Raw genomic sequence first — 26,036 nt, 5'->3', positions numbered from 1 at the left:
CAGCCTCACAGACACTCACTTATTTATTGTGTTATTTTTTTTAATGAAATAATTTGGCAACTCCTAAGGCCAAAACTGCATTTTTGTGTATAAATGCCCAAAATGACCTGGTTTTCCCTTAACTCTATAAAACCGCAGTGTATAACCAAAAGAAGTTTCCCCAACACCCCTTTTATCTGCCCCTGGTAGGACAAATAAATAGTCCCGCCCTAAACTTGCACCATTGGTTGAGCCAATAATGCTACGTAATGCAGGTCAGAGGCCTGTCTCAGGAAGTAGGGAAAGATTGGGAAAAAACTCAGATTATTTATTATCTAAAATACATATTATTACATGCTATATATGTGTGTGTACCATTGTGAATGTGAAAAGCAAAAACCTATTTTTAAAGCTTATGAAGATCATCCCCCTTCCCTAAAGGAGAGAGCGATGATGTTACGTCAGAACGACTGACGAACTGGGATCTCGCCTGAGAGCCCAATCACCTTCGACTGGTAACAGAACAAAGCCAATGCACATTTTGCAGCCGCTTCCCCGCTTCCGGGTATATAAGGCAGCGTGCCAGAGGAGGTACAGGAATTGTGGCGACGGGGCTTAACGTCTCCGTTTCCTCCTTCCCTATTATTCAGTCATACTTGACGTTATGTCAGAATGATTGACGAATTAAGAAGACACCACCAATGCTGCCCCTTCCAAGCCCCGAGCAAGCCGCCTAGTCACCTGTTGTGACAGAAGAAGAGACAGGGCTGTGCACGGAGAATGTCAATCTCTGATGTTTCAAATGATTCTAACTTCCTGCGGGGAGCCCAGGGACGCCCTTGGTGACGAGCAGGCGGGGCGGGGGGCAGCCTCAGACTGACAGGGCAGGATGTGTTTGATCGCCTCCGTCTGCTTCTGTACTGCCGAGAATTGCTGGGCAAAGTTCTCGACTGGGAAGAGGCCGGCTTGGGAGATGGGGGAGTCGAGAAAGCGAACTTTGTCGACCTCCTTCATCTCGGTCAGGTTCAGCCAGACATGGTGCTCCTGGACCACTAGGGTAGACATTGTCTGCCCCAGGGTGTATGCAGCTCCTGCATCAACCCGGGGTCAGAACTACCCTTGTGCAGCTCTTTTAGTTCCTTGGCCTGGTATACTTGCAGGAGGGCCATGGCATGCAGGGTGGAGGCGGCCTGTCCAGGCGGCACTGTAAGCCTTGGATGTGAGTCCAGACGAGAACGTACAGGCCTTGGATGGGAGACGTGAACGACCCCGCCAGGTGACAGCATTTTGCAGACACAATTGCACCGCAACTGCACACTCCACCTGTGGGATCTCCACGTACATTTTCACCACCCTGCCACCAAGAGTTGTGAGAGCGGAGGAGGCAGTTGAGCCGTTTCTGGCAGAAAAAGGTGCCTTCCATGACTTTGTGACCTCCTTGTGCACTTCCGGGAAGAGAAGGAGGTTCAGGACACGGTGGAGGGTTGGAAAGCATGGCAGTCAGCTCCGGGTTGGACTCGAACAACGCTACTCTCCCCGAAGGGGGCAGCGCAGCCAAATCTTCATCCCCAGAGGACTCTAGCCCACCCTTCGATGCAGAGGTCGACATCCGGTCCCCCGCAGGAACCCTACGTGAGAAGGCCCAGCAACCACAGCCTGTGATGGAAAAGAGTAGTGAGGGGCCACAGGGATTCACCCGGTGGAAGAGCTCCCACTGTAATCCTCAGATCACCTTGCATACCTTTACTAATCATTTAGTACCTTTATGGGCAGCCATTTCAATGGCAAAAGTGTCCCAAATTACCTGAATTCACTTTTTATTTATTTTTTACAGATCTTTTCAAATTATGTATTAATTATTTGTTCATGTTTTTGCAGAACCCAATCTAAAGTTAAAACTGTTCATTATTTGTAAATGTTTATAAATGTTTACTAATCATTAAGTACCTTTATCTGCATTTGACTTTTAGCTGTAACAAGGTTTATGTAATAGCTAAGTTTAGCAAAATGCTTGCTAAAGACAACAATAACACATGATGTAATTTGGGTGCAAAACATGTTTTTGTTTTTTTGCCTCAGCACTTATATACAATATCCTTAAACAGAGGATATTCCTTGAATCATACATCAACAGGAGAAATTTTTTTTTTTCAAGAAAATACATATATCGAAACAATGTAACAGTTTGAACCGTGTTCCCTTATAGTAATCAAATTGAACACTGTGCACTTGACCCCTTAAACCTACCTATACAGCAAACCTGAGTGTTTTGGAATACATGAACACAATAAGTAAATTGTATCTAATTATTATTATTATTATTATTTTGTCAAAAGTACATACATAAGTGGATGTTAAAGACGCCTAAAATAAAGTAAGACCAGTCATTCTTATATTGTTAATTTTTCTTTTGAATCCAGATCACTCATAGCTACCAAACACCTTTTTGCATTTGTACATTTGTAAATGTAAAAAAAAAAAAAAAAAGTCCATTAGGTACTATATGACCTGAGGTTTCATGACATTTGTATATTTTCAAGAACTGCATGATCATGTATGAATTGAAAGTTTAACAACATTTGACAGCATTTTAATTTACATAAAAAATTTACATTCATCAGATGAGAATTTAATCGCACCGACTTTCTTCTGTTTCACATGATGTTTGCAAATGTCACACTTCATGTGAAACACTCATCATTGTTAATCATAGTTAACTGATAAATCAGGATCAAATCATTAGTCATTTGTGGAGTTTCCTCAACCTGCTTTGTGAGACACCCCTTGGGAGACTAAACCAGTGTTTTGGAGAAATTCAACATTAATAATGAGTTTCTGTTGAATCTGCTTATGAATCTGAGAAAGCTGCACTCATCAATAAACATGGCCATTGACCTGAACCAGTTGGTGCAACAGCCACTTGCTTCATCGCTTGTCACATTGCTTTCACTATGAATCCGCATGTGGTCTTCCATGTCATATAATGCGAGAACTTCATGGTAATGTGAGCTGTGTGTCATCTGAAGACTTAGATCCAGTTGTCATTGTTTCCATTTGATAGTCTTGGAAGCATCATGTGAATCAGTAATTGTTGCACCATCATTTTTTGGCAAAAAGAGCTGAATTTTCAGCATCATTACTTCAGTCTTCAGTGTCACATGATCGTTCAGAAATCATTATAATGTGCTGATTTGGTTTTTGCTGTAAGTTTGATCAAGTAAAAGCAGCCACAATGCAGTTTTGATATTTTCAAAAACATTCAAAAATCTTAAAGGGGTGATGAACTGAGAAATCAAATCTTCCTTGAGCTTTTGACATCTAAGAGGTCATCAAATTATAAGAATATCCTGTAAGTTTCAGAACTGAAAACGTCCTTGTTAGTCCAATAAAAGCTTTTATTGACACCAGGCTCAGCAAACGACTCGTTGTTCAAAGTGGGGAACTATGACGACAAAGAGGATAAAACACCACCCCCGCAGAAGAAGATCAACGCCTACTTCAACGCGGCCGGTTTAGCCCCGCCCACCGATTCGCGCATTACACGAAACTCATTATAATATGCAAAACTGTTATCCACTCACAGCAGTGGGCGTTTACTTACAAGTCTTCAATGCGAGACGCCCATAAAAACCGAGCGTTTTTGAGCTAGGCTCAAAACTAGGGTAGAAAATAGCCTATTACTTATTCATTTTGATGTTTTTGAATGTAAAAACCAAGCGAACGTCATAAGTTGACCTCAGACAACAATATAAAACAATTTAAAAAGCCAGTTCATGACCCCTTTAATGATTTTAAACCAACAGTATTCCGACACACACACACACACACACACACAAAAACTACTAGCTCAACAAGGCTCACAAAAAAAAACAAAAAAACTTGAATGTTCTGCCCTGTAAATTAAAAATCACAAAATCATTAACGTTACCACTAGCCTAAGTTGTTCCTCTTCCTTGCACATCTTGCAAAAACAATCAGCCCTGTCTTTATCAACTCAATTCTGCAGAGACTCTTAAAACAAAGATTATCTCCAGCTTTTGACTGTGCACGCTGTATTTCATTAAGGCAAAGAGTGGTTTTGAAGAGATATCGATTTCCATCTTCTCTCAGACTGAAAACGAGGAGGACATTATGGAGCATTAAGCCGTTAAAAGCCTTTTCCTTACGTTGCAGCTCAGTGTAAAATTTCAGTTTTGGAGATTTAATGTATGTTTAACGTCAGGTCCGGTGTTACTCACAACCACATTCGGTCTAGTCGGTTTTTGCTTGGCTGAACCACAACAGAAACAGTTATTTCTCCAGGGCTCATGGTTCTGTGGCTTTTTGACCTGCTATGTAAACACTCGCATAGTATTGTCAAGTGGGTTGGGATAGATTGAACCAGACCACCAAGCATTGCCAAAGCAAACTCTTTCCAGATCGGTTCATGATACTTGAGCATAAACTATAAGCCAAAAGGGATGGTCAGAGACTTTTGCCTGTAATAACATATAGACATTATAAAATGTTGTTGTTTTTTCATGTTTCGGTCCAGTTGGCGGAAGAGCTGCGTGGTGTTGTCACCAGCCCAGAGACAACAGAGCTGTTACACTTGCTCTCCAAACCTCATGTACAGGTGAGAAGAGAATGTACATGTGGGTCAAGATTTGGTCAAGATCTCAAGAAAGGTGGATTGACATATCTGACACTGGCTTGGTGTCATTAGATAAAGTACATTTGTAATAGTATTTGGTGTAAAATCAATCCAAGTTATGAGTATTTCTTTCTTTTCACGAGTTGTCTGTTGTAGGCTTGCATATATATTCTTCTTTAGATGAAGATGATTATATACAACTGATAAAATATCAAAAATGTACATTACTCTCTGACATCAAGCATGAACTAGACATAAAGAGAAGGAAAATTCACCTTTAGAGCTGTTACAAACCAGACCCACACATTAAGTTTATAGAGTTCGGGAGTTTTTACTTATGAGGGCCCTGACAGCTTTATTTGTGATTGGTCTAATGATATGTTGCTTCTTGGATCGTTTGTTTGGCTCTCACTTTTTATAAGGCAAGACTGGGTTGCCTCAGTGAGGTGATATTCAGTGTGGAAAGATACTTTATCAGGCCAAGTGAGAAGACCAATCAACAGCTTTGATTGTTGACTTACTGTACTTGATGTGCTGAGAATATTTTATTTGAAATTGCAATGCTTTGTAACATTTTAAATGTTTTACTGACACTTTTGTTCAATTTCATGTATCTTTGCTGAAGAAAAGTATATATATATATTTTTTTTATATAATAATTTGACCCCAATCTTTTGAATGCTATTGTAAGGGATAAATTAATCTTTCTTCAATTCTTGTGGAAATCTGCTTTTGTGGAAGTATAGCAGAATCTTCAATCTGCTATACTTGATTCTGATTGGTCAGTCTTGTCATTATGCTATTTTTTTGTTTTGTTTTTTGTGTGTAATGACAACTAAACAGAGGTATTTTCAAACTCCATAAATTATGAATTTTGACCCCCAAAATATGCATTTCTTTCATGGGCCCTTTTCTTAAAATATAAAGGCATATATTTTTATATACAAAGACCCTTTCGTAACATAAATCTATGAATAATAAAAAAAATATAAAGACAGTATTGTAAAACCAACGTTTTTTTTAATTGTCTTTGTATTAAAGCAAATTATTTAAATAGTTATCGGCAAAACATTGATCTTTTTTCTACCCACTATTATAGTAATGTTAGATAAAATTATAAAATTGTAATAATAAATATATACTGCTAACTGAATTCCCAACCAGACAATTGTCATACCTGTGCTGTCATTCTCCTCTTCAGGCTTTTCTCTCAGTGCATGACATGGTGGCCCAGAAAGAGTTTGACCCTCGGTTGCCTCCTCTGCCTGATAACGATGAGAAAGAGGAAGATTCGATCAAGATTGTTTGCCTGATGAAAAACCAGGAGCCACTGGTAGGTCCCTCTGGATAACGTGAGTAAAACATAAGAATATAGTCCATTTATATAAAGCTGGTTAAAAACAGGTTACAGTAGTTGAAGCTCAGCAGCTAATTCATTCTGAGATCTGCTTCAGCTTGAAATATAAAGTACATTGGACTCCCTTCAACCCTGTCAACTATCAGATACCTTTAAAAACTCATTTTTGAAGAATATTGTTTTAAAATCATCCATAGGTTAACATTCCATTCCTCATGATAAAGGTCATGGCTCTGAAATTGATTAGGAATCAATTGAAATCAACTGAAATTGATTACTCCGCTGAATTGTTTTTGATTGTAATCAGCAGAACACTAATAAGGCCAGCATATTTAGAGGGAAGATTTGGATTATCCTATAATGCTAGAGTATCAAATTGCAACCTGGATCAGTTTTGCCCTCAACTTTACCTCCAGAATCATATTTTCCATCACTGAACAAAACCATCTGGACTTACAATTGTGTTAGTTAAATGGGATGCTTTGAATACAAATAGGAAACACTGTACAGCACTCTGCATGTAAAACGCATGACTTCAGATTGAACCCTCTCAAACAAGGTTTATCTTTTTATTGTGGGGTTATCCTTCTACTTCTGACGCACAATGTGGCCATATTCCCATTCACAATGCATAGCTTGTAAAATGGCGATTTTCTCCATTATTACTCCTTTTGTCTATAACATCTGGCGAATAATGCCGAAGGAGGCAGCCATTTGAATGAGGCTTTATGAATTGCAAGAATGAACGGAAAGAGCATCATCAGTTTTTGGTACGACCGTGACGAAGAGTCCCTCCTTGCCATCCTCTCACTAGACTCAATGTTTTTTGTTTTTTTTCATCTGTTGTCTACCATGATTGTGATTGGAATGGAATAGTCTACGATGAATTAATCAGACAACAGTCAAATACACAAAATATTCTAGAAGTCTGAAGGGAACAAATGCAGTTTCATCAAATAAAAATCTGTCTGTATATCTGCCTTACCTAATTATATACACTATGTACCATTCAAAGTTTTTTTTAAAAGAAACTAATACTTTTATTCAGCAATAAAATCGATCAAAAGTGACAGTAAAGACTTTTACGCTGCTTCAAAAACAAAATTCAAATAAATGCTGTTTTTTTGAACAAAAGTGCATCATAGTTTCCACAAAAAAATATTAAGCTGCACAACTGTTTTCAACATTGATAATAATAAGAAATGTTTCTTGATCACTAGATCAGCATTTCAGAATGAAGGATCATGTGACACTGAAGATTGGAGTAATGATACTGAAAAATAAGCTTTGCCATCATAGGAATAAATTACATTTTACGATATATTTAAATTAAATAAAAAATATTAAAATATATAACATTTTTAAACATTACAGTTTTCACTGTATTTTTGATTGATTAACATAAGAAAAGAAAAAAATCTACTGACCCCAAACTTTTGAATTCTATCTATCCTACACTTTCTTTTCTTGTATTATTTCAGTGGTTCGTTTCTCAATTTCTTTGCATATAGTGATCAAGTCTGCGGTGTTCAGACCAGGCAGATGGAGTTAGTGATCAGTGATTAAACCATTAACCTTAAATATGATCGTTTTGTCTTGGAGCAGGCCAATATTAAAGAGGCGCAGTCCTGAACCCATCTGTTTTCTCTGCACCATGGGTCGTGAGCTATAAACACTGGGTCATGGCTTTTCCATGTTCTATTTAAGAAGCATGTGAAGGAACTAGAAAGTTCTCCACAATCCAGAGATCTTTTTGTGCTTCTAATAGGGGACCTGAGCCCTGTGATTAAGGATTACAGGCCATTTTGGCTTCTGTGGTCAAGGAACTATGCAGGGCCTCCTAACTCCTGTATCAGTGTCCCGTGTGGCTTGACTGCCATCATTGTCTGCTTCTAAACAGGCTTGTTAAAGCGTGGTCTCCTGAAACGGGTCATGTCAGAGGCCCTTTGAGGACTAAAATGTTCTTTTAACCATAGTTTGGACTAGTTTATTTCATGACCTCTGCAAGTTGTTAATATGTTTTGGAGAGTTTAACCTATACAGTATTAGTGCAGCTGCATGTGGTGTGGTGGCCATGGTTGGTGTATTGATTGTCCTGGGAGTAGGCTTGGGCGGTAATACGGTAATATCGTATACCGCGGGATCTAAAAATAGCAACGGTATCAGTTTCAATATCGTCATACCGTCATAAAAAAATCCAATGCACTTATATAGGAGACAAGGATTAAATATAATTTATTTAATGGCTAAAAAGAGTGGGGGAGAGAGGGGTAAAGATGGCAAGTTGCGCATGTGACCTGGTCTCGAAGAAGAACACGACTTCTGCAGTTTGGCAGGGATGGGCATTTCAAGCAAAAATAATATTTGAAGATCGCCTGGTATTATTTGATTATTATTCGAAAATCGCACCCCTCCACCATATGCACGCACACATGCATGTACAGCGGAGCGGTGTGACGCTTAAATAGGCTATAAGTAAAAAAAAAAACTTATTTCTTTTCATATTTATGTTTAATAATATAATGTTGTTATTTTTTTATTTCATCTATGTTGATTATATGAAAAGGAAACTGCATGAGATGAATAAGATAGGATCATAAGATGCCCAATATCTGAAAACATTTGGAATGGGTCAGACATGATTTTTGACCACTTATTACGTTTTGTTTTGTAGAAAGCCTTTCTTTAAAGTGAATTTCGTTTTGTATAAATTGTATCTTCATTTTAATCAATGTTTCATCAACGAATTGCCTGGATTAATAAATAAGAAGCATATATATTAGACAATATAAGCCGGACACGGAGGCACCAGCGCGTGAACTGGAGCGCGTACCCGTCTCTCTGTAGGCTAATTCATATGAAGTGTGCATTTCTCTCTATGCGCGTTCACTACTGCGAAGAGGCGAGTCTGCATCGTAAACTTTATCTGTGCAGCCACTGACATAGAAAGTTTTTCATTAATAAACAATTCAAATGTTTCATGCATAATAATTACTTTTGCCGGTTCTTTGTGGCAAGCTTTATGCGTGCTTTGAGATGCAGAATAGGCAATATATTATGAAAACGCTCATTATGGTTTAGCATTCTCTCCTATATATATTTAAGTAATTTAATCAATATAAATATGTGATTAGACTAATGGCTTAAATCAACTACTACTAGTCAACTAGAAAAAAAAAAAACTTTAGTCGTGCACGGGCAGCCCTACTTCACATGTTTTCTAACCAGCATGTCACTGCGGGCATTCTGAGCGCGCGACGCTGAGTGGACTGAGCACGCGGCGCGTGATCTTCAGAAATGCGCTCTCTGCTCTGGAGGAAATATTACCACTCCGCTCACATGCTCCGCTCACAATGTGCATCTTCTCCTGTTGTCTGAGAGTTGATTGACAGCTTTTAGATGCATTATTGGCATCGCCACCCTCTGGTTGAACGTGTCACCAGAAAACATGGGGATTTTTTTTTAGACAATAATCCCACAACCTATTCCATATTCTATAATAAAATCAAATAATTGAATATTCGAAAATTGTGACTCATCCCTGCACAAACCAACAGTTTGGTGATGCCGTCTGAGCCTTATGTCATAATTTTTAATTAGTCACGCGGTAATACCGTATACCGCGGTAAAATAGGGAGGAGGTTTGACGGTATCAAAATTTGGATACCGCCCAAGCCTACCTGGGAGATGAGGCATGTGACAACAGAAATGATTTTTCTCTCTAAGCAATGTGAGATGGTGCTAATGAAAATGGACTTGAAGCAAATCACAGTTGTGTATAATTTATAAAGGTCAAATCTGATGTGTGTTTAGATCTAATGAACCTGAAAGATTCATTTCACTGGCTGCTGATTTTTTTTTCCCCATTCAGACAAATGAAGGAAAGACAACTGATCTGATGTTTGACATATGTCAGCAAGCTGTGTGATTTAAACAAAAGCTTTTTTTTGTCTTAATTTGAGCTTTCATGAATAGAGTTTTCCTCATTAAGTTTGACTTATTCGTCATGGTTTCATGGAACATTTAACACTCAGCTCTGCACTGCATAACATGTTTAAGATTCATATTGTGATATTCACACCTGTATTGCCCTTTATAAAGAAATTCTGTCCAGATTTCTACTTGGACTTATCCTGACAGTCACGTATTGATTTACAAGGCAAACTTGGATTGTTTGCTAGAAATTGGTCCCTCCAGATATATGAACTTGTGCTTTACAGTCGATTTGCTTTGAATTAATTTTAAAACCTTAGACGTGTATTTCTGAATGACAGCCTACAGACCGTCAACAAACATTTCTATGTTCCAGGGAGCCACCATAAAGAGAGACGAGTCCACTGGTGCTATAGTTGTAGCTCGGGTCCTGAGAGGAGGAGCTGCTGATCGGAGTGGTGAGATGCACTTTAAATCTATTAATATTATAACCTTTTTCACCATAGTGTTCTTCATCAACACTCTTATAATTAGAAACTAAATTTGTGTATAGATTAATGCCATAAAATAACCCTTTATGTCGACCTGAAATGGAAATTTCCCATCTTATTGTGAACAATTTTGTGATATTTAATCAAAATGTCATACCTCAAATTCCAGTGAAATGACAGACTTTTTTCTAGTGATGTATGCTGGACTTCTCCAATCATTTAGTCAGCTTAAACCCCGCCCCTTTCTTTCAAAAGACTGCAAGCTCGCATTCAAATCTGCCTTGCTACTTCCACCACATTGCAACTTTAAATCCTCTACTGCAGGGTTATTATCATAAACCAAAACTATAAGACAAAAGCAAATAGTTTCAAAACATGTAACTTACATGTTTTGAACATGTAACATTGTAAACTTAAAATATACATCACATAAAACAACAACAAAACCCTAAAACTAAACTAAATACAGTGTGAAAAACACACTCAAAAGTCTTGCTTATTTAAGAGAATTCTGAATGCTACTGGCTAAAGAAATGATGCACATAAGACAACAGTGTAATACATGCTCCAAACATGTTATAGTTATAGTTATGCTTATAGTTCCTGAAGCTGGATTGTGAGTGGTTAGTGAATAAGACACACAGAGCTTTTTACTGAAATAACTGAATTCACCTCACAATGTTTAACGTAATTCTTTCCGCCGATTCTTTCTTCTCATTGCTTCATTGGTGGATGCTACAGGTCTAATTCATGAAGGTGACAAACTCAAGGAAGTCAATGGAGTTCCAGTGGAGGACAAGAACCCAGAGGAGATCATTCCCATACTAGTATGCATTGCTGGCCTGTCGCCAGCGTGTTTGGATGCTGGTTCCCCGCATGGGATGCTAGTGTGCTGGTGTCCCCATCAGGCTTCTTAATTAGCTTAACCAGCAAACCTCTCTTGGTCAGCACGGCTAAGCTGGCTAGACCAGCAATATCCAGAAAAGAAACTGATGTTAGTCTAAGCTGCATGCTTGAATGTGTTTGGGCCATGGTGTGTCTGTGCTTTAATTTGATGTGGTGTGCATTTGCGTTTGATGGTTTTCTGGAGCAACACATGTGCATTCTATCTTTGTTTATACACTACTAGTCAAAAGTTTTCAATAATTATAATTTTTTCAGAAATCATTCTAATATGCTAATCATCGTGTTTTTGTATGAATGTTTTGCTGCTTAATATTTTTGTGGAAACTGTTATACCCCACACTTTGGATTGTTAGGTAAAAAAAAAAAATTTAATAATAATAATATTTTTTATCAAAAGGGACAGTAAAGTCATTCATAATGTTTCAAAAGATTTCTATTTTAATCTTACATGTATGTATATACATTTTATATTGTTTGTTTTACTTATCCTCATGTACAGCACTTTGTGATTTTATCTGTGAAAAGCGCTTTATAAATAAGCTTTACTTATTTACTTACTATTTCAAATAAATATTTTTTTTCTTTAACTCTCTTCAAAGAATCCTGAAAAACACGCCTTCCACAAAAATATTAAGCAACAAAAAAATTATAACAATAATAACCATTATTAATAATTAAGCACCAATAATAATTGCTAATAAATAAGTGCCATGTGAGCATAAAATAATGATTCCTGAAGGATCATGTAACACTAAAGACTATGTAATGATGCCGAAAATCCAGCTTTGCCATCACACGAGGAATACATTACATTTTAAAATATATTGTTATTTAAAATTGTAACAATATTATTTACAATTTTTACATTTTATGTACACAATATTAGTACCGTAGTTTTTATTTGTTTTGGTCAAATAAAGGCAGTCTTGATGAGCATAAGAGGAATATTTTCCTGTTATCACTGTAAAGCTGCTTTGCAACAATTTGTATTGTAAAACGCGCTATATAAAAAAAGGTGACTTTACTTGACTTCTTTCAAAAACATTACAAAAAAATCTTAATTATTCAACATTTTTGACCAGTAGATTAAGTGTTATTCAATCTGAAACTTGTAAGCTTTTCTTGAGCCTGTATGTCCTTATCACATCCTCCAGGCCCATTCAGAAGGAGCAGTGACCTTCAAAGTCATCCCAGGCACAAAAGAAGAGCCGGATACCATAGAAACCAAGGTCCCTTGACGAAATCAAAGCGTACAGAGTCGTTTTCTGCATTGCATTTTACACTCCAGATAATTTAAGCCAAAATTGGTGACATCAACATGTGTTTGTGGATTGTTGCAGATCTTTGTGAGGGCACTTTTTGACTATGATCCCCAAGCAGATCCCGCTATTCCATGCAAAGACGCCGGGTTGGAATTCTGGAGAGGAGATGTGTTGCAGATTGTAAGCCAAGAAGATGACACCTGGTGGCAGGCCAGACGGCACGGTGACGCCAACCTCAGGGCTGGATTGATTCCCTCAAGACAGCTTCAGGAAAGGTAAGAAAACTTTCTTAATCAGACTGTTGCAAAGTTTCACTCCAAGTCTAGACTGAAGAAACTAAATCCTTTTGTTGTCAGAGTCATACACAGATGTTGTCAGTCAGACTCCGATCCTGTCATCATGTTCCCAATGTTGAATTAGACACAGTCAATGGCAACTCAGTCTGACCCTCCCTTAGTCAAACTTAAAATCTTGTAAGAAAAACCATCGATCTCATCAACATTTAAATAAAATTCCTTTTGTCTGGACACTTGGTCACAGACACGGTGTCTGTAAAGACAATGGGAATCTATCAGCGTGCTGAGATTTTACTATAGGCAATAACTTGATCTAGTCTCAGCCTTAGATGACACGTTCACCACAGTCCGTTCACTGACCGTCTAATGCGGCCCAAAATCATATTTAAAAGCTAGTTGATTTATGTGCATTTGAATAGTTTGCCAGATTAGTGAAATTGAATCTTTCTGTTTGAGACACTTAGTTACAAATAAACTTGATATCAATGAGCAGAACCGTAAAAGAGAGTTTTGTCTGTGAAATAGTCTATATTTATTACTTTTAGACGTGCAGATCACGAATTCTATATCCATATCTTGGTTTTTTTGTAGTATAATATAATTGTAACGATCACCAGCTGGAGTGCCCTTGAGAGCCACCAGAGGCACTCCACATCAGACTATTGTCATTTCCTCACAAACTACATTTCCCATAACTCACTGCCCAGACTCATCATCCCTGATTGCACCCACCTGTGTCTCATTACCTTGTTAGTCTCAGCCTATTTAAACCATGTACACTCATTCATTCCCTGCAAAGTCTTGTATATTGTCTCACTAAATATGTGCATTTCTGAGCTTGTTTGTTTCCTGTTTCTCCCGTGTCCTGGTTCTCTTGATTCTCTGCCTGCTCCCTTGGATTTCTCTCTTTGCTTCACCCCTGATCTGTTATTGTTTGGATTGTTTGTGTATGACCCTTGCCTGTTATCTGGATTACGTCTTTGGATTACCCTGTTGAATAAATACTGCATTTGGATCCTCAACCTTTATGTCTCAGAGCAGTACGTGGCAATAATATTCACTACCGTTGAAAAGTTTTTTTCTTTTTTTCTTTAATCAATACTTTATTCAGCAAGGATTAAATTGATCAAAAGTGACAGTTAACCCTCTGGGGTCCTTCATTTCAGGGTCACACTCAGGGTCTTCGGGACCAAATGGTCCGGAAGGGTTTGATTCATATTTATTAAAAGAAAATCATATATATATTTTTTTACTTGTTTTTTATAAAAAAAATTCTTTTATTTTTTGGTGTTTTGAGAAAATTTTATGATTTATAATTAATATTTATGCAATAATTATGACCCATTTTTTCCCATTGAATATAATTTAATTTTTTATAAATATGTATTTTTTTTTTTATTTTTTTTAAAGCTGTATTTCATTTTAGAGTCAAGCCTAGGCCTCATGAAAACAATTTTTGAAATGAGATGGATGCCATCTGCTGGACACACTGAGCATTTTTATCACGCAATAGCACATTTTTACCACTAGTGGATTTACAGCTCTCTGTAGAAAGGGTTCAGAATTCTTGTGAGTTTTGCACATCTTTGACAATTTTTTTCAGGTTGTTGATTTTAAAATATAATAACAGATTCTCAAAGACTATTTTTGTCTTGTTTTTTGTTTGTTTGTTTGGTTTAAATGGTAATTTGAAGTGCCAGTTTTACTTTATAATACAGATTATTATAAATAGATAATACAGTGTGTGTGTGTGTGTGTGTGTATGTGTGTGTGTCTGTTTTGCACTCTTGATGTTTTAGAGATTCACCCCTTCACTGTTGAGTCCTTTTTTCTGCATCCTGGCTGATTTGTAGATTGTATGCAAAAAAAAAAAACTGACAATTTCCCATTCATTTCCTATGGGGGTCATTTTTGACCAAAGAGCAGAAGTGTGACGACCACTTAGCATGCTTGGATCATGACCTCAATATTTTTTGTTTGTTCACATACCTAATACCATAAAAGTCACCTAGTTTCGTAACATTCCGATGAAGCTGTGATTTTTAAAAATTCAAAACATATTTATGTAATCTGAATTTATTAGTGTGTTTGTGTATAAAAGTGTGTGTGTGTGTGTGTGTGTGTGTGTGTGTGTGTGTGTGTGTGGATGTGTCTGTTTTGCACTCTTGCTGTTTTATAGATTCACCCCTTCACTGTTGTGTGCTTTTTTTCTGGATCGTGGCTGATTTGTTGATTGTACGCACAAAACAACTCTGTATTGTCACATTTTTGTCAATTTCCCATTCATTTCCTATGGCGGGTCCATTTGGACCCGAAGACCCTGAGTGAGACCATTTTTTTTTACAACCACTTAGACTATTCAAATCCTGTCCCCAATTTTTTTGGGTGTTCATATACCAAGTACCAACAAAGTCACCAAATTTCGGACCATTCCGATGAAGCTATGATTTTACACATTTTTTTATTTAAATTCTTCGGGTCCATTTGGTCCGAAGAACCCCAGAGGGTTAAGACTTTTACATGGTTACAAAAATGTATGCTGAAGAAAAAAAACATATATAAGTATAAATATATACATATACTGTATATATATATATATATATTCAAATAGAAAACAAAATACTACAAAATCGTAACAACCGTAATAGTATGAAATATAATTACAGTTTTAAATATAACTAATTTTATTTCATACTATTACTGTTTTTACTATTTTTTTATCAAATTAATTCAGTTTTGGAGAGCATAAGAGACTCTGACTGACGCCAAACTATGTTTTGATTATGCGGGTTTGAACTTCATCTGACTTTAAATAGACAGCTTTACAATATTTAGGATTTTAACTGGGGCTAACTGGGATTTCAGCATAGTTTCAATGTTTTTCCTACAGGAGAATTACTTTACAGAGGCCTGAAGTTCTGTTTCACCCACCCAGAGTGTCGAAGGAATTCGGCGGTAAGCTCAGAAATACCTGATATTTACTAGACAGATCAGTATTAAAATGACATGCAGATAAGACATTAAAAATATCGGGCTAACAATATCTACTCTCTCTAGCCCGGTCCAAAATGGTGCATTTGATGTGCAGTAGCAGACTTTAGCCCGGCAAGGCAGTAGGGTGTATCTTTAATTTGCAGCCTCATTGTGAGCCTTCACTGAGAAATCATGTCAGATGTCTCATTAAGAGGAAAACTGCTAGAGCGTAGTGCATTGGGAAGTCCAATACATTTTTTATTAGCTTGACATACGTTTCTAATAGGCTGCATTTTAATTTGCGAGTGATATTTTTGCTGAGATCGCCACTGGCGACAATAGAAATGTACATGTTGTGATTTTGCAGTGAAAAAAAAACTCACTGAGTTTCTCACTGAGATAGAAAACAACGGAGACGTGTCGGTGTCAATGAATGAACATCCGAAAGTTTCAGGAAGGCAGTGTCTATTTCGTGCACACAAAGTAGCTAAACTCCAACAGCCATCTAGCCTGGTTAAAACCAGACCATTCTCAGTTGTAACTGAGTTATGGTCTGGCAAAGCGTCATAGACAAATCATTTCCAGAGGGGCGTCACCAACGGACATCGCGGATAGACCTAAAACCAATCAGAGCGATGAAGGAGATGACGTATGCAGAGCGGCAGAGAAACATCTCCAAGTGTTGTTCTTTGCTCGGTTTTTAACAAAAAGGAAACGTTTAAATCGCTTAAAACAGACGCGATAGCTGATTCGAACAAGTGATGTTCGACGGATGCGGCATCCATCTTTGTAATGTAGGCTAAAATCTGCTTCAAAATCCCAGCGGTGTCGTCATCGTGTAAAGCCCGCCCCAACGTTTCTGATTGGTGCCTCGATTTCGACGGATTGGAAATGGGCTTGAATGAGCTCTTTGCCAGACTAACTTTCAGAGCAAATCTAAATTTGCCGGAAGTTGTCTGGTTTTTCCCAGGCTAACAGCCATCCATAATCGCAGTAAGATTTGTACTTACCTTGTACTTGACACCTTTAATGTCACTTTTAATGTGTTTTAACACTTTTAATTTTAGTAAACAATTAACAAACTTTCAGCTTTTAAATTCTGTCAATTTTATCACAAAATACGTGCAATAAATGTCGTGTTGGTGCTCTTTAATGTGGCCTGAAAGATCCCTCAATCAGCATTTTGACCTTGAAAAGAGCTTGTATAAAACAGCTTAAAGGGATACTTCACCTCTGGGAAGATGAATGATGAATGTGTATTTAATATTGGTCATTTATATAGTAGAAATTACATTTACATTTAGTCATTTAGCAGACACTTTTATCCAAAGCGACTTACAACTGAGGACTAAACCAAGAGAGTCATCGTGAAGAGACAAAAACAACGCAAGAAGTGCTCAAAATACAAAGTTCAGACATTGCTCGGAGTAGCATAAGCCAGATAAGCAAGGATTTAAAGGAAAAGGAAAGCATTTTTTTTTTTTTGCTATGCTAAGTGCTCACGGAAGAGATGAGTTTTCAGTTGTCTTTTGAATGCTGTCAGGGATTCTGCATTCCGGATGAGGGTGGGCAGATCATTCCACCAGCGTGGTACCGTGAATGAGAATGTTCTGGAGAGTGATTTTGAGGCTCTCTGTGATGGTACCACTAGCCGTCGCTCATTGACTGATCGTAGGCTTCTGGTAGGGATGTAGACTTGTAGTAGTGAGTGGAAGTAGGAGGGAGCTGATCCTGTGGTCAATCTGTAAGCAAGTGTCAAAACCTTGAACTTGATGCGAGCAGTGAGTGGTAGCCAGTGCAGAGAGATGAACAGAGGAGTGACGTGGGACCTTTTGGGCTCGTTGAAGACCAGACGAGCTGCAGCATTCTGGATCATTTGTAGAGGTTTAGTTGCACATGTTGGAATTCCAGCTAGAAGAGCATTGCAGTAATCAAGCCTAGAAATGACCAGGGCCTGGACGAGAAGTTGTGTTGCATGCTCAGTTAGGAAAGGCCTGATCTTCCTGATGTTGTGCATAGCAAACCTGCATGATCTAGCTGTGTTTGTGATGTGGTCTGTGAAGGTCAGCTGATCATCAAAGATTACTCCAAGATTTCTGACTGACCTTGATGGGGTGATTGAGGAAGAATCTAGCTGGATAGTGAAGTCGTGCTGTAGAGACGGATTGGCAGGGAGGATGAGGAGTCTTTGCCAGGTTTAGCTGCAGGTGATGTTCCTTCATCCATGTCGAGATGTCCGCCAGACAGCTTGAGATCCGTGCAGCTACTGTGGGATCATCTGGTTGAAATGAGAGGTAGAGCTGGGTGTCATCAGCATAGCAATGGTAAGAGAAACCATGTGCCTGTATGATGGGTCCCAGTGATGTGGTGTAAATGGAGAAGAGGAGCGGTCCAAGAACTGAACCCTGGGGAACTCCTGTGGTCAGTTGATGTGCTTTGGATACCTCACCTCTCCATGTGACCCTGAAGGACCTACCTGTGAGATAGGACTCAAACCAGTGGAGAGGAGTACCTGTGATGCCCAGTGATGAGAGGGTGGACAGAAGGATCTGATGGTTCACAGTGTCGAAGGCAGCAGACAGATCCAGGAGGATGAGAACTGATGATTTGGAAGCAGCTTTTGCGACCCGCAGGGCTTCGGTGACCGACAGCAATGCAGTCTCGGTTGAATGCCCTTTCTTGAAGCCAGATTGGTTGACATCCAGCTGGTTGTTCTGAGACAGGAAAGATGATACTTGGTTGAAAGCAACTCGTTCAAGTGTTTTCGCAATGAATGGTAGGAGAGAGACAGGTCTGTAATTCACTAAAAGTGATGTGTTTAACGTTGGTTTTTTAAGCAGTGGAGTTACCCGAGCCTGCTTGAATGCTGTAGGGAAAATGCCAGTGTAGAGGGATGAGTTGATGATGTGTGTGAGAGCTGGAAGGAGTGTGGGAGAGATTGCTTGTAGAAGATGTGAGGGGATGGGGTCCAGAGGGCAGGTGGTAGGATGACTAGAGAGGAGAAGTTTAGATACTTCATCCTCGGTTAGTGGAGTGAAGGAGGAGAGAAGGTTGTTGGCTGTGGGAGAGGTTAGTCTGGGTTCCTGTGTGTGTGAAGCTGAGAACTGACTGCTGATAGTTGTAGTTTTGTTAGTGAAGAAGTTAGCTAAGTCATCAGGAGTTAGCGAGGAGGTGGGTGGTGGTGGAGGTGGACAGAGGAGAGAGTTGAATGTCTTGAACAGTGAACGTGTGTTAGAGGCGCTGTTGATCTTGTTGTGGAAATATGAAGATTTTACGGTGTGAACATCAGCAGAAAAGGCAGAGAGCAGAGATTGATACCTACTGAGGTCAGATGTGTCTTTTGATTTGCGCCATTTCCTCTCCGCTGCCCTGAGTTCGGTCCGGTGTTCACGAAGAACCTCAGATAACCAGGGGTTGGAGGGAGTAGCGCGTGCTGGCCTGGAGGAGAGAGGGCAGATATTGTCTAAAGAAGAGGTTAGAATGGAGCATAAAGTATCCGTTGCAGTATTCACATCCAGAGATGAGAAATGCAAGGGTGAGGGAAGAGAAGATGACACAGCAGAGGAAAGATGGGATGGAGAAAGTGAGCGCAGGTTTCGTCTAAAAGTAACTGGTAGGGGAGTTGGTGATGCATGGGTAGTGAGTTGTAGATTGAAAGTAATGAGGAAATGGTCTGAGACGTGGAGAGGTTTTACCAAAATATTGTCTGTGATGCAGTTGCGTGTGTAAACCAGGTCCAGTTGGTTGCCTGACTTGTGAGTACCTGTGGTGATAAGCCGTTGGAGATCGAAAGAGGCTAGGAGAGAGATGAAGTCTGTTGCATACGGCTTCTCTAGATGAATGTTGAAGTCGCCAAAGACTACAAGTGGGATGCCATCCTCAGGGAAGGAGCAAAGCAGCACATCCAGCTCCTCTACAAAGCTTCCCAGTTGACCTGGGGGGCGATATATGACTACAATATGGATCTTAGTGGTAGTTGTAAGTGTAATAGCATGATATTCAAATGAGTAGTTATTGCATAGAGAAGCGAGAGTTGAGTATTTCCAATTGTTAGAAATGAGAAGACCAGTACCCCCACCCCTCCCCGACTGGCGAGGGGTGTGAGAGAAGGAGAAGTTGTTAGAGAGAGCAGCAGGGGTTGCTGAGTCTTCTGGATGGATCCAGGTCTCAGTCAAGCCCAAGATATTAAGAGTGGAATAAGATGCAAAGGCTGGAATGATGTCAGCTTTATTGACTGCTGATTGACAATTCCATAGACCCATAGAAAGAGTGAGAGGAGAGTGTGAGGATGAGGGAATAGGGCGCAGATTAGCAGTATTGCGCTGCCTTTTGTGCATGATGAGAGAGCGTTGTCGAGAGACAACAGGAATGTATTGAAAGCACATGATGATTAAGGGAAATAAGAAAAAGGTGGGAAAGGAAAAGGTGAAGAAGATACTTAAGTGCCTTGCAGGTGTCCTTGCTCGGTGGAGTCGCACAGGTAGAGTCGCAGGTCTTTACCCGAGTCGGTCTTCACACGAGGAGGCTGAACACGAGAGCTGAAAGCTTCCGCTGACGCTTCCGCGACAGCACGCACACTACATAGATATAAAGCTTTCAATCGCCAGAGTGAGGACAGCTGTGGCCGCCCTTGCAATTAGCACAGCCAAAGCAAATATCCCGAGAATGGCCCAAACCGAAACTAGCTCTTGAACAGCGCTACTTAAGTGCTACAATAAAATACAGACTGCAACCCTTTAGATTCGCGGGATAAATTCAAAATAGGAACACGTCTAATTAAAATACATATATTTAGTGCAGATAAAAATGATAAATAAGCAAAGAATCGAAAATAGCCCTACCTACTTGACAAATAGTAAACAGAACAACAGGAGAACTGGATATTAAGAAAAGACAACTTACGCGCTCTTGTTGGTCTCACAGAGTGACTGCTTGTCCTGGCTTTCTCTTGACTTTGCTCTATATTTATATCTACTTTAACAGCCCTTGCAATTAGCACAGCCAAAGCAAATATCCCAAGAATGGCCCAAACCGAAACTAGCTCTTGAACAGCGCTACTTAAGTGCTACAATAAAATACAGACTGCAACCCTTTAGATTCGCGGGATAAATTCAAAGTAGGAACGCGTCTAATTAAAATACATATATTTAGTGCAGATAAAAATTTTTTCTCTCATATCAGGGGGATATGAGGGGGGGAAGCATGGTAATTTGAAAATACTACTGATTTTCTACTGATACAAAGCTTAATGCTAAATCCTGAAGTATCCCTTTAAGAACAATCATGTCACGTAACGTCAAATGTACCTCAGAAAAGCGATTTAATACTTATAAACTTGTTAGTCAGCTAGAAAAATAACTATAGAAAGGTGCATTTGCTAAATATATCCACTATATCACATAATCCTGATATTTTTATTTAACCTGTTGTCTACATGAGAAATAATGGAAGGAGCTATCGCCCATATAATTGCATGTGAAAAGCTGCCTTTCACCAAATTTACCTCTCAGATACTAATGAAGAAAAATAGATTGGATGTGTGCAAGACATACAACAACGTTTATAGGATGCATTAGGAGGAGGCCACACTATACTCATTGGCCAAGTGATGCTGACATTATTATGGTCTAAGACACTGGTTCAGATTCTGTGTAAAGAACAAGACAGACAGCTTCCACAGTTCTGAGTGGAGGTGAAGTATTGAGCCCCCTGCCTGGGACAGAAGGTCCCTCCTGATCGGAATCTCCCAAGGAGAGCCATTGAAGAGAGACACAAGATCCAAGAACCACACTCTGCCCGGCCACTGCAGGGCGATCAAGGTAAGACGGACCTTGTATCGACGAACTCTCTCCAAATCTCCTGGAAGCAGAGTGATCGGGGGGAAAGCATTCAGAGACGTAGCCTTGGCCATGTCTGAACCATAGCATCCAGTCCCAATGGAGCTAGATCCTTGAGGGAGAACCAGAGTGGACATTAAGACGTCTCCCGAGATGCAAACAGATCCATTTGTGCCTGGCTGAGCACCCTCCATTCACCTGGCCTCAGCCACTGTCTCGACATGATGTCTGCTCCCTGGTGATGGCACCCAGGGATGTAAGCTGAGTGAATCAGCTATCCCTAGGATTACAGTAGGATTTGGTCCACCAATTTGCGGAGTGGATACAAGCGCAAACCCCACTGGTGATTTATGTAGGCGACCACCGATGTGTTGTCTGACTGAAACCCTGAGATCTGGGAGAAAAATTCTTGAGAGCAAGAAAGACAGCCTTTATTTCCAGGCGTTTGATAGGACAGGAGACATGATGCCTCCTCCAGAGACCTTGAATGAGTGACCCTCTAGAATCACTCCCCAACCCTTGAGGAAAGTATACGTAGTTAGGATCTTGCAACAAGGAGCTTCCAACACGGGACTTTGGCCTAGGTACCAGGGTTTCTTCCACATAACCAAGGCACGTAAGGATCGCCCCTTGACCTTGATCATGCGAAAAGGATTGCCCCTTGGGGAAAACCCCCTGGTCCTTAGCCACCACTGTACAGGACTCATGTACAACAGGCCAAAATGTATCACTTTGGACGCTGCTGCCATCAAACCCAACAGTCTCTGAAACTGTTTCACAGTGAGTGACTGGCCTAGCTTTACTCGGTTTACAGCTGACAGGATTGATTCAATGTGTGCAGGGGAAAGCCGTGTTTGCATCATAACAAAATCCCATACTACGCCTAGAAAAGTGGTCCTCTGTGCTGAACCTTAACCCCAACATTTTCATGTGCCAACACGTTCTATGGCCCCTTTCCCCAACAAAGTTTTTCCTCCTGTTCCATGACCAGGGACTGCTCAGGCCCACCACTTTGGGTAGGACCCATAAATCTGGGCAGACTAGACCCGAACTGAATAGTGTAACCCTTTTCTACTGTGCGCAGGACCCAACAAGATATATTTGACAGTAGCTTCCATGCTGCCAGAAAATCTACTAAGGGAACCAATCTTTAGAGACTGGCCTCTGGTGTTTTTCGAGCTACCACTCTGATGGCCTGAAGCAGCGCACCGGCAGGGAACAACTAAACTGGTAGCTCTGTGACCCTCCCCAGAGGGAGCAAGCATCCCAGCACCGCTTCGTTTCTGGGCGGACACTGAAATATGGGCTCGCCGGGGAACGCTGCGCCTTGAAGCATGTGAGGTGGCAGGGTTGGCAGAACGGCCCCCTGAGGGCACAAAGGGGAAATGGGCACCGTATAATGAGGTGTTAATCACTTCCCCCCAGAGGGGACTACCTTCAGAGGTCTTCCCACAGGCTTCTTGGCGATAATGATGGTCCTTAGATCCGTCTTACCCCTTGAAGGCTGTGGTTGGGAGCACCTCCCCGATCCCCCTTTTCTCTTCTGGGCAACGCTCTGTTGGCACGTGTGGCATGGTGTGAGGAGCTTGCTTTCGATGTTTGGGGCTGCTCCTACTCTGCAGTCCCAGAGACCTGAGAGCGGTGAGGGAAGAGCTTCTGGAATGTCGTCGCCTGTTTGCTGTCCTCCTGGAACCTCTCCACGACTGTGTTGACAGAGTCGCCGAAGAGGCCAGGAGGTTATAGCGGGGCAACCATAAGTAAGCTCTTATCTTTCTCTTTGATGGCATTGAGATTCAACCATAAATGCCTCTCCAGGGCCAGAAAGAAAGATCTGTGGCCCAACACAACTCTGTGACTGCGTCAGACCCAATTCCCTCGCCCTCATCCAGGTCTCCTAACAAATCTGCCTAGTAGGCTTGCAGCAAGCTCATGGTGTGTAAGCAAGCTGAAGCCTGACCAGACGCTCAATATGCTTTGCCCACCAAAGCTGAAGTAGTTCTGACTTGCTTGGTGGGAAGTGTTAGCCTGGCTCCGCCCTCCTACGTACTTCCGCTCAATTTTAATTTTCCTTCAGTACTACGTCTGGGTTTGCTGTACATTCTTGGGTTTGGTCCGATCAATTTTTTACCGGTCCAATCAGCGAATAGAGGGAGTGGCTGCGAACGATGACGTTGAGGTGCTCTAGTTTGAGTTGTAGACATATGTTACGACCAAACGTTAGCGATTGGTTATGGCAGATCCAGAGTGACTGGGCAGATCCAATAGTTTTAAATTTCAACAAAGTACCCGCCTTCAAAGAAGTTGACGCTTGTCAATGGAGAGGGGCCAGACTCTCTGTACAAATGAAATGTGTACGAGAGTCTGGTAGGACCAGGCTAGGGAAGTGTCAAGGCCTTTAGGAATGATGCAGTCTGGGGAGAGATAGCTGGCTAGCATCTCTTCCACCTTAGCCATCGCCCCATATCCGTGCTCTTTGTGGCCAACTATTGAGGAATAGTATGTTTGTGCACTGTGAACTGGACAGGATACCGGTTTCTTCGATGATCTCGACACCTCAGTGTGAAGATCGGAAAAAAACGGGAAGGCCCCAACGAAAAAAGGCTATGCTCGTGAGGGCAGGAAGCGTTCGTTTACTTTTGGGATGAACGTCCTGCTTCTCTGCTGGCCAGTCAATGTTCAGTCTGGCAACAGCACAAGTCACAACCTCCACCAGCTGCTCATAGGTTGGAGAATGAGGTGGCAAGTCCTCAAGCTCTCCTGCCTTGATGCTTTCAACATCCAACTCCTCAGAGCTGGATATTTGCAGCACCAGTGCCTAACCCAGTGCCTCAGTCCGTAGTGGAAGCTGTTCACAATGTTCACAGCCAGCACCCTCAAGCGCTGGCTATGCATGCTCCGCTCCGCTTCCAAACAAACAACACAAAGATCGTGTGCATCCCCACCCGTGATGTAGCGTGGGCAGGGATGAACACACAATCTAAATTGCTGCTTGCTCGCCCCACTTTATATATATATATATTGTAGGTAGACAGACAATACCAAATAAGGTATTACCAAATACCAAGTAAGCGCTTACTGAAGACACAGAAGCTAGCTTTGCACTGTCTGGGCATACTTTATAGTTTCCTGGTTCGTGACGTCGCCAACCCTCTGACGTCTCCTCACACCATTAAACTGATTTCACATGTGCTTTGCGACACAATCACACAGAGCATTCCCACAGCTTCAACCAATGCAGTGCGAGTTCCCTTGAAAGGGAACCATAGCAGGTATCAAGGAAACAAGAAGTGCGTTAGTTCCCTAGTTCAGTAGTCAGGGCACTGATCAGGGAGTCGGCCATTTTAAGGGCTGTCTCAATCACAAAGTCCTACCAGTGCACTGACACGTTCGCCACCTAAAAAGTCCCAGAATGCACCATGAAAAAAAGGGGAACATCGATGCTCACTATGTTCCCTTAATGGATGTTCTGAAATGTGAAACATAAATCATGTGAGCCAAATGTACAGACTGTTTAATAAATATGATTGAGTTTACATATTGCAAATGTTAATATATTCCACAGTGGTACTATATAATTTGGTAACACTTTATTTTGATAGTCCACTTTTGACATTCCACTAACTATAAGTAACTTTGCAACTACATGTTCAAGATAAGAAAGGAAGGAGGCGGGAACCAGCGAACATTTCAAGGACTTTGATCAAAAAATAAATAAACTCAAAACAAATGTAAACCGGCAGCCTCACGGACAACTGCCACACAACCATAAACAAAACTCGCGCCACCGGCCTCGTTCCATTCTCACAGCTCTCGCCCTCATCCTGCTTGCGACATACCCCCATCGCTCCTCACAGGCCGGGGGTACCCTCAAGACTGAACTCTACTCCCATCCTCCTAGGGCCTGTCATGCCGGCCGCAGCAGACAGAGACGAGGGAGGGAAAAGATAGAAAAAATCCCAAAACGCACTGCCATCCGGTCCTCCACCAGCTGGGTGAACTCCTCCGCGATCCCTGGCCATAGCGCTGGTAGCCCTTGGTGGACGATGGCAGCGTCGACTGTGGTGACGAGTTTGTCTGTCCCCCTGGCAACTCATTCCAGCCCAATGCCTCGAGCGCCTATCCTCCTTCCTCCCGGTTTTCGGCACCAATGTAACGCAGTTCAAGGGAAAAAGGAGGCAGGAACCGGCAAACGTTCAAAACTTTAATATCAAATAAACAAACACAAAACGAAAGTAAAATTGGCAGCTCCTCACATACAACTGCCGCACACACATAAACTAAATATAATGTAAAGTCCTGGGGTCTCATTTATAAAACTGTGCGTAGAATCCTTACTAAAAGTGTACGTGCGTCCGAAAGCCAAAAATGG

General features: G+C 40.8%; 1 protein-coding gene across 1 annotated transcript in view; it reads left to right on the top strand.

The window, feature by feature from the left end:
* The window catches only part of mpp7b (MAGUK p55 scaffold protein 7b), a 69,509-nt gene that overhangs the window by 7,130 nt on the left and 36,343 nt on the right, over nt 1-26,036 (top strand). Inside the window, exons 3-9 of the mRNA XM_056264707.1 lie at nt 4,514-4,594; nt 5,814-5,945; nt 10,279-10,360; nt 11,135-11,220; nt 12,454-12,528; nt 12,640-12,836; nt 15,748-15,812. Coding sequence (XP_056120682.1) covers nt 4,514-4,594; nt 5,814-5,945; nt 10,279-10,360; nt 11,135-11,220; nt 12,454-12,528; nt 12,640-12,836; nt 15,748-15,812 — 718 coding nt within the window. The remainder of the gene's footprint in view (nt 1-4,513; nt 4,595-5,813; nt 5,946-10,278; nt 10,361-11,134; nt 11,221-12,453; nt 12,529-12,639; nt 12,837-15,747; nt 15,813-26,036) is intronic.

The sequence above is a fragment of the Rhinichthys klamathensis genome, unplaced genomic scaffold (assembly GCF_029890125.1).
Source record: "Rhinichthys klamathensis goyatoka isolate OS25496 unplaced genomic scaffold, OSU_Roscu_1.1 h1tg000011l_1, whole genome shotgun sequence".
In the NCBI taxonomy this organism is placed as follows: domain Eukaryota; kingdom Metazoa; phylum Chordata; class Actinopteri; order Cypriniformes; family Leuciscidae; genus Rhinichthys; species Rhinichthys klamathensis.
The sequence above is the reverse complement of the archived record's forward strand: the minus strand, read 5'-3'. Positions and strand labels throughout refer to the sequence as shown.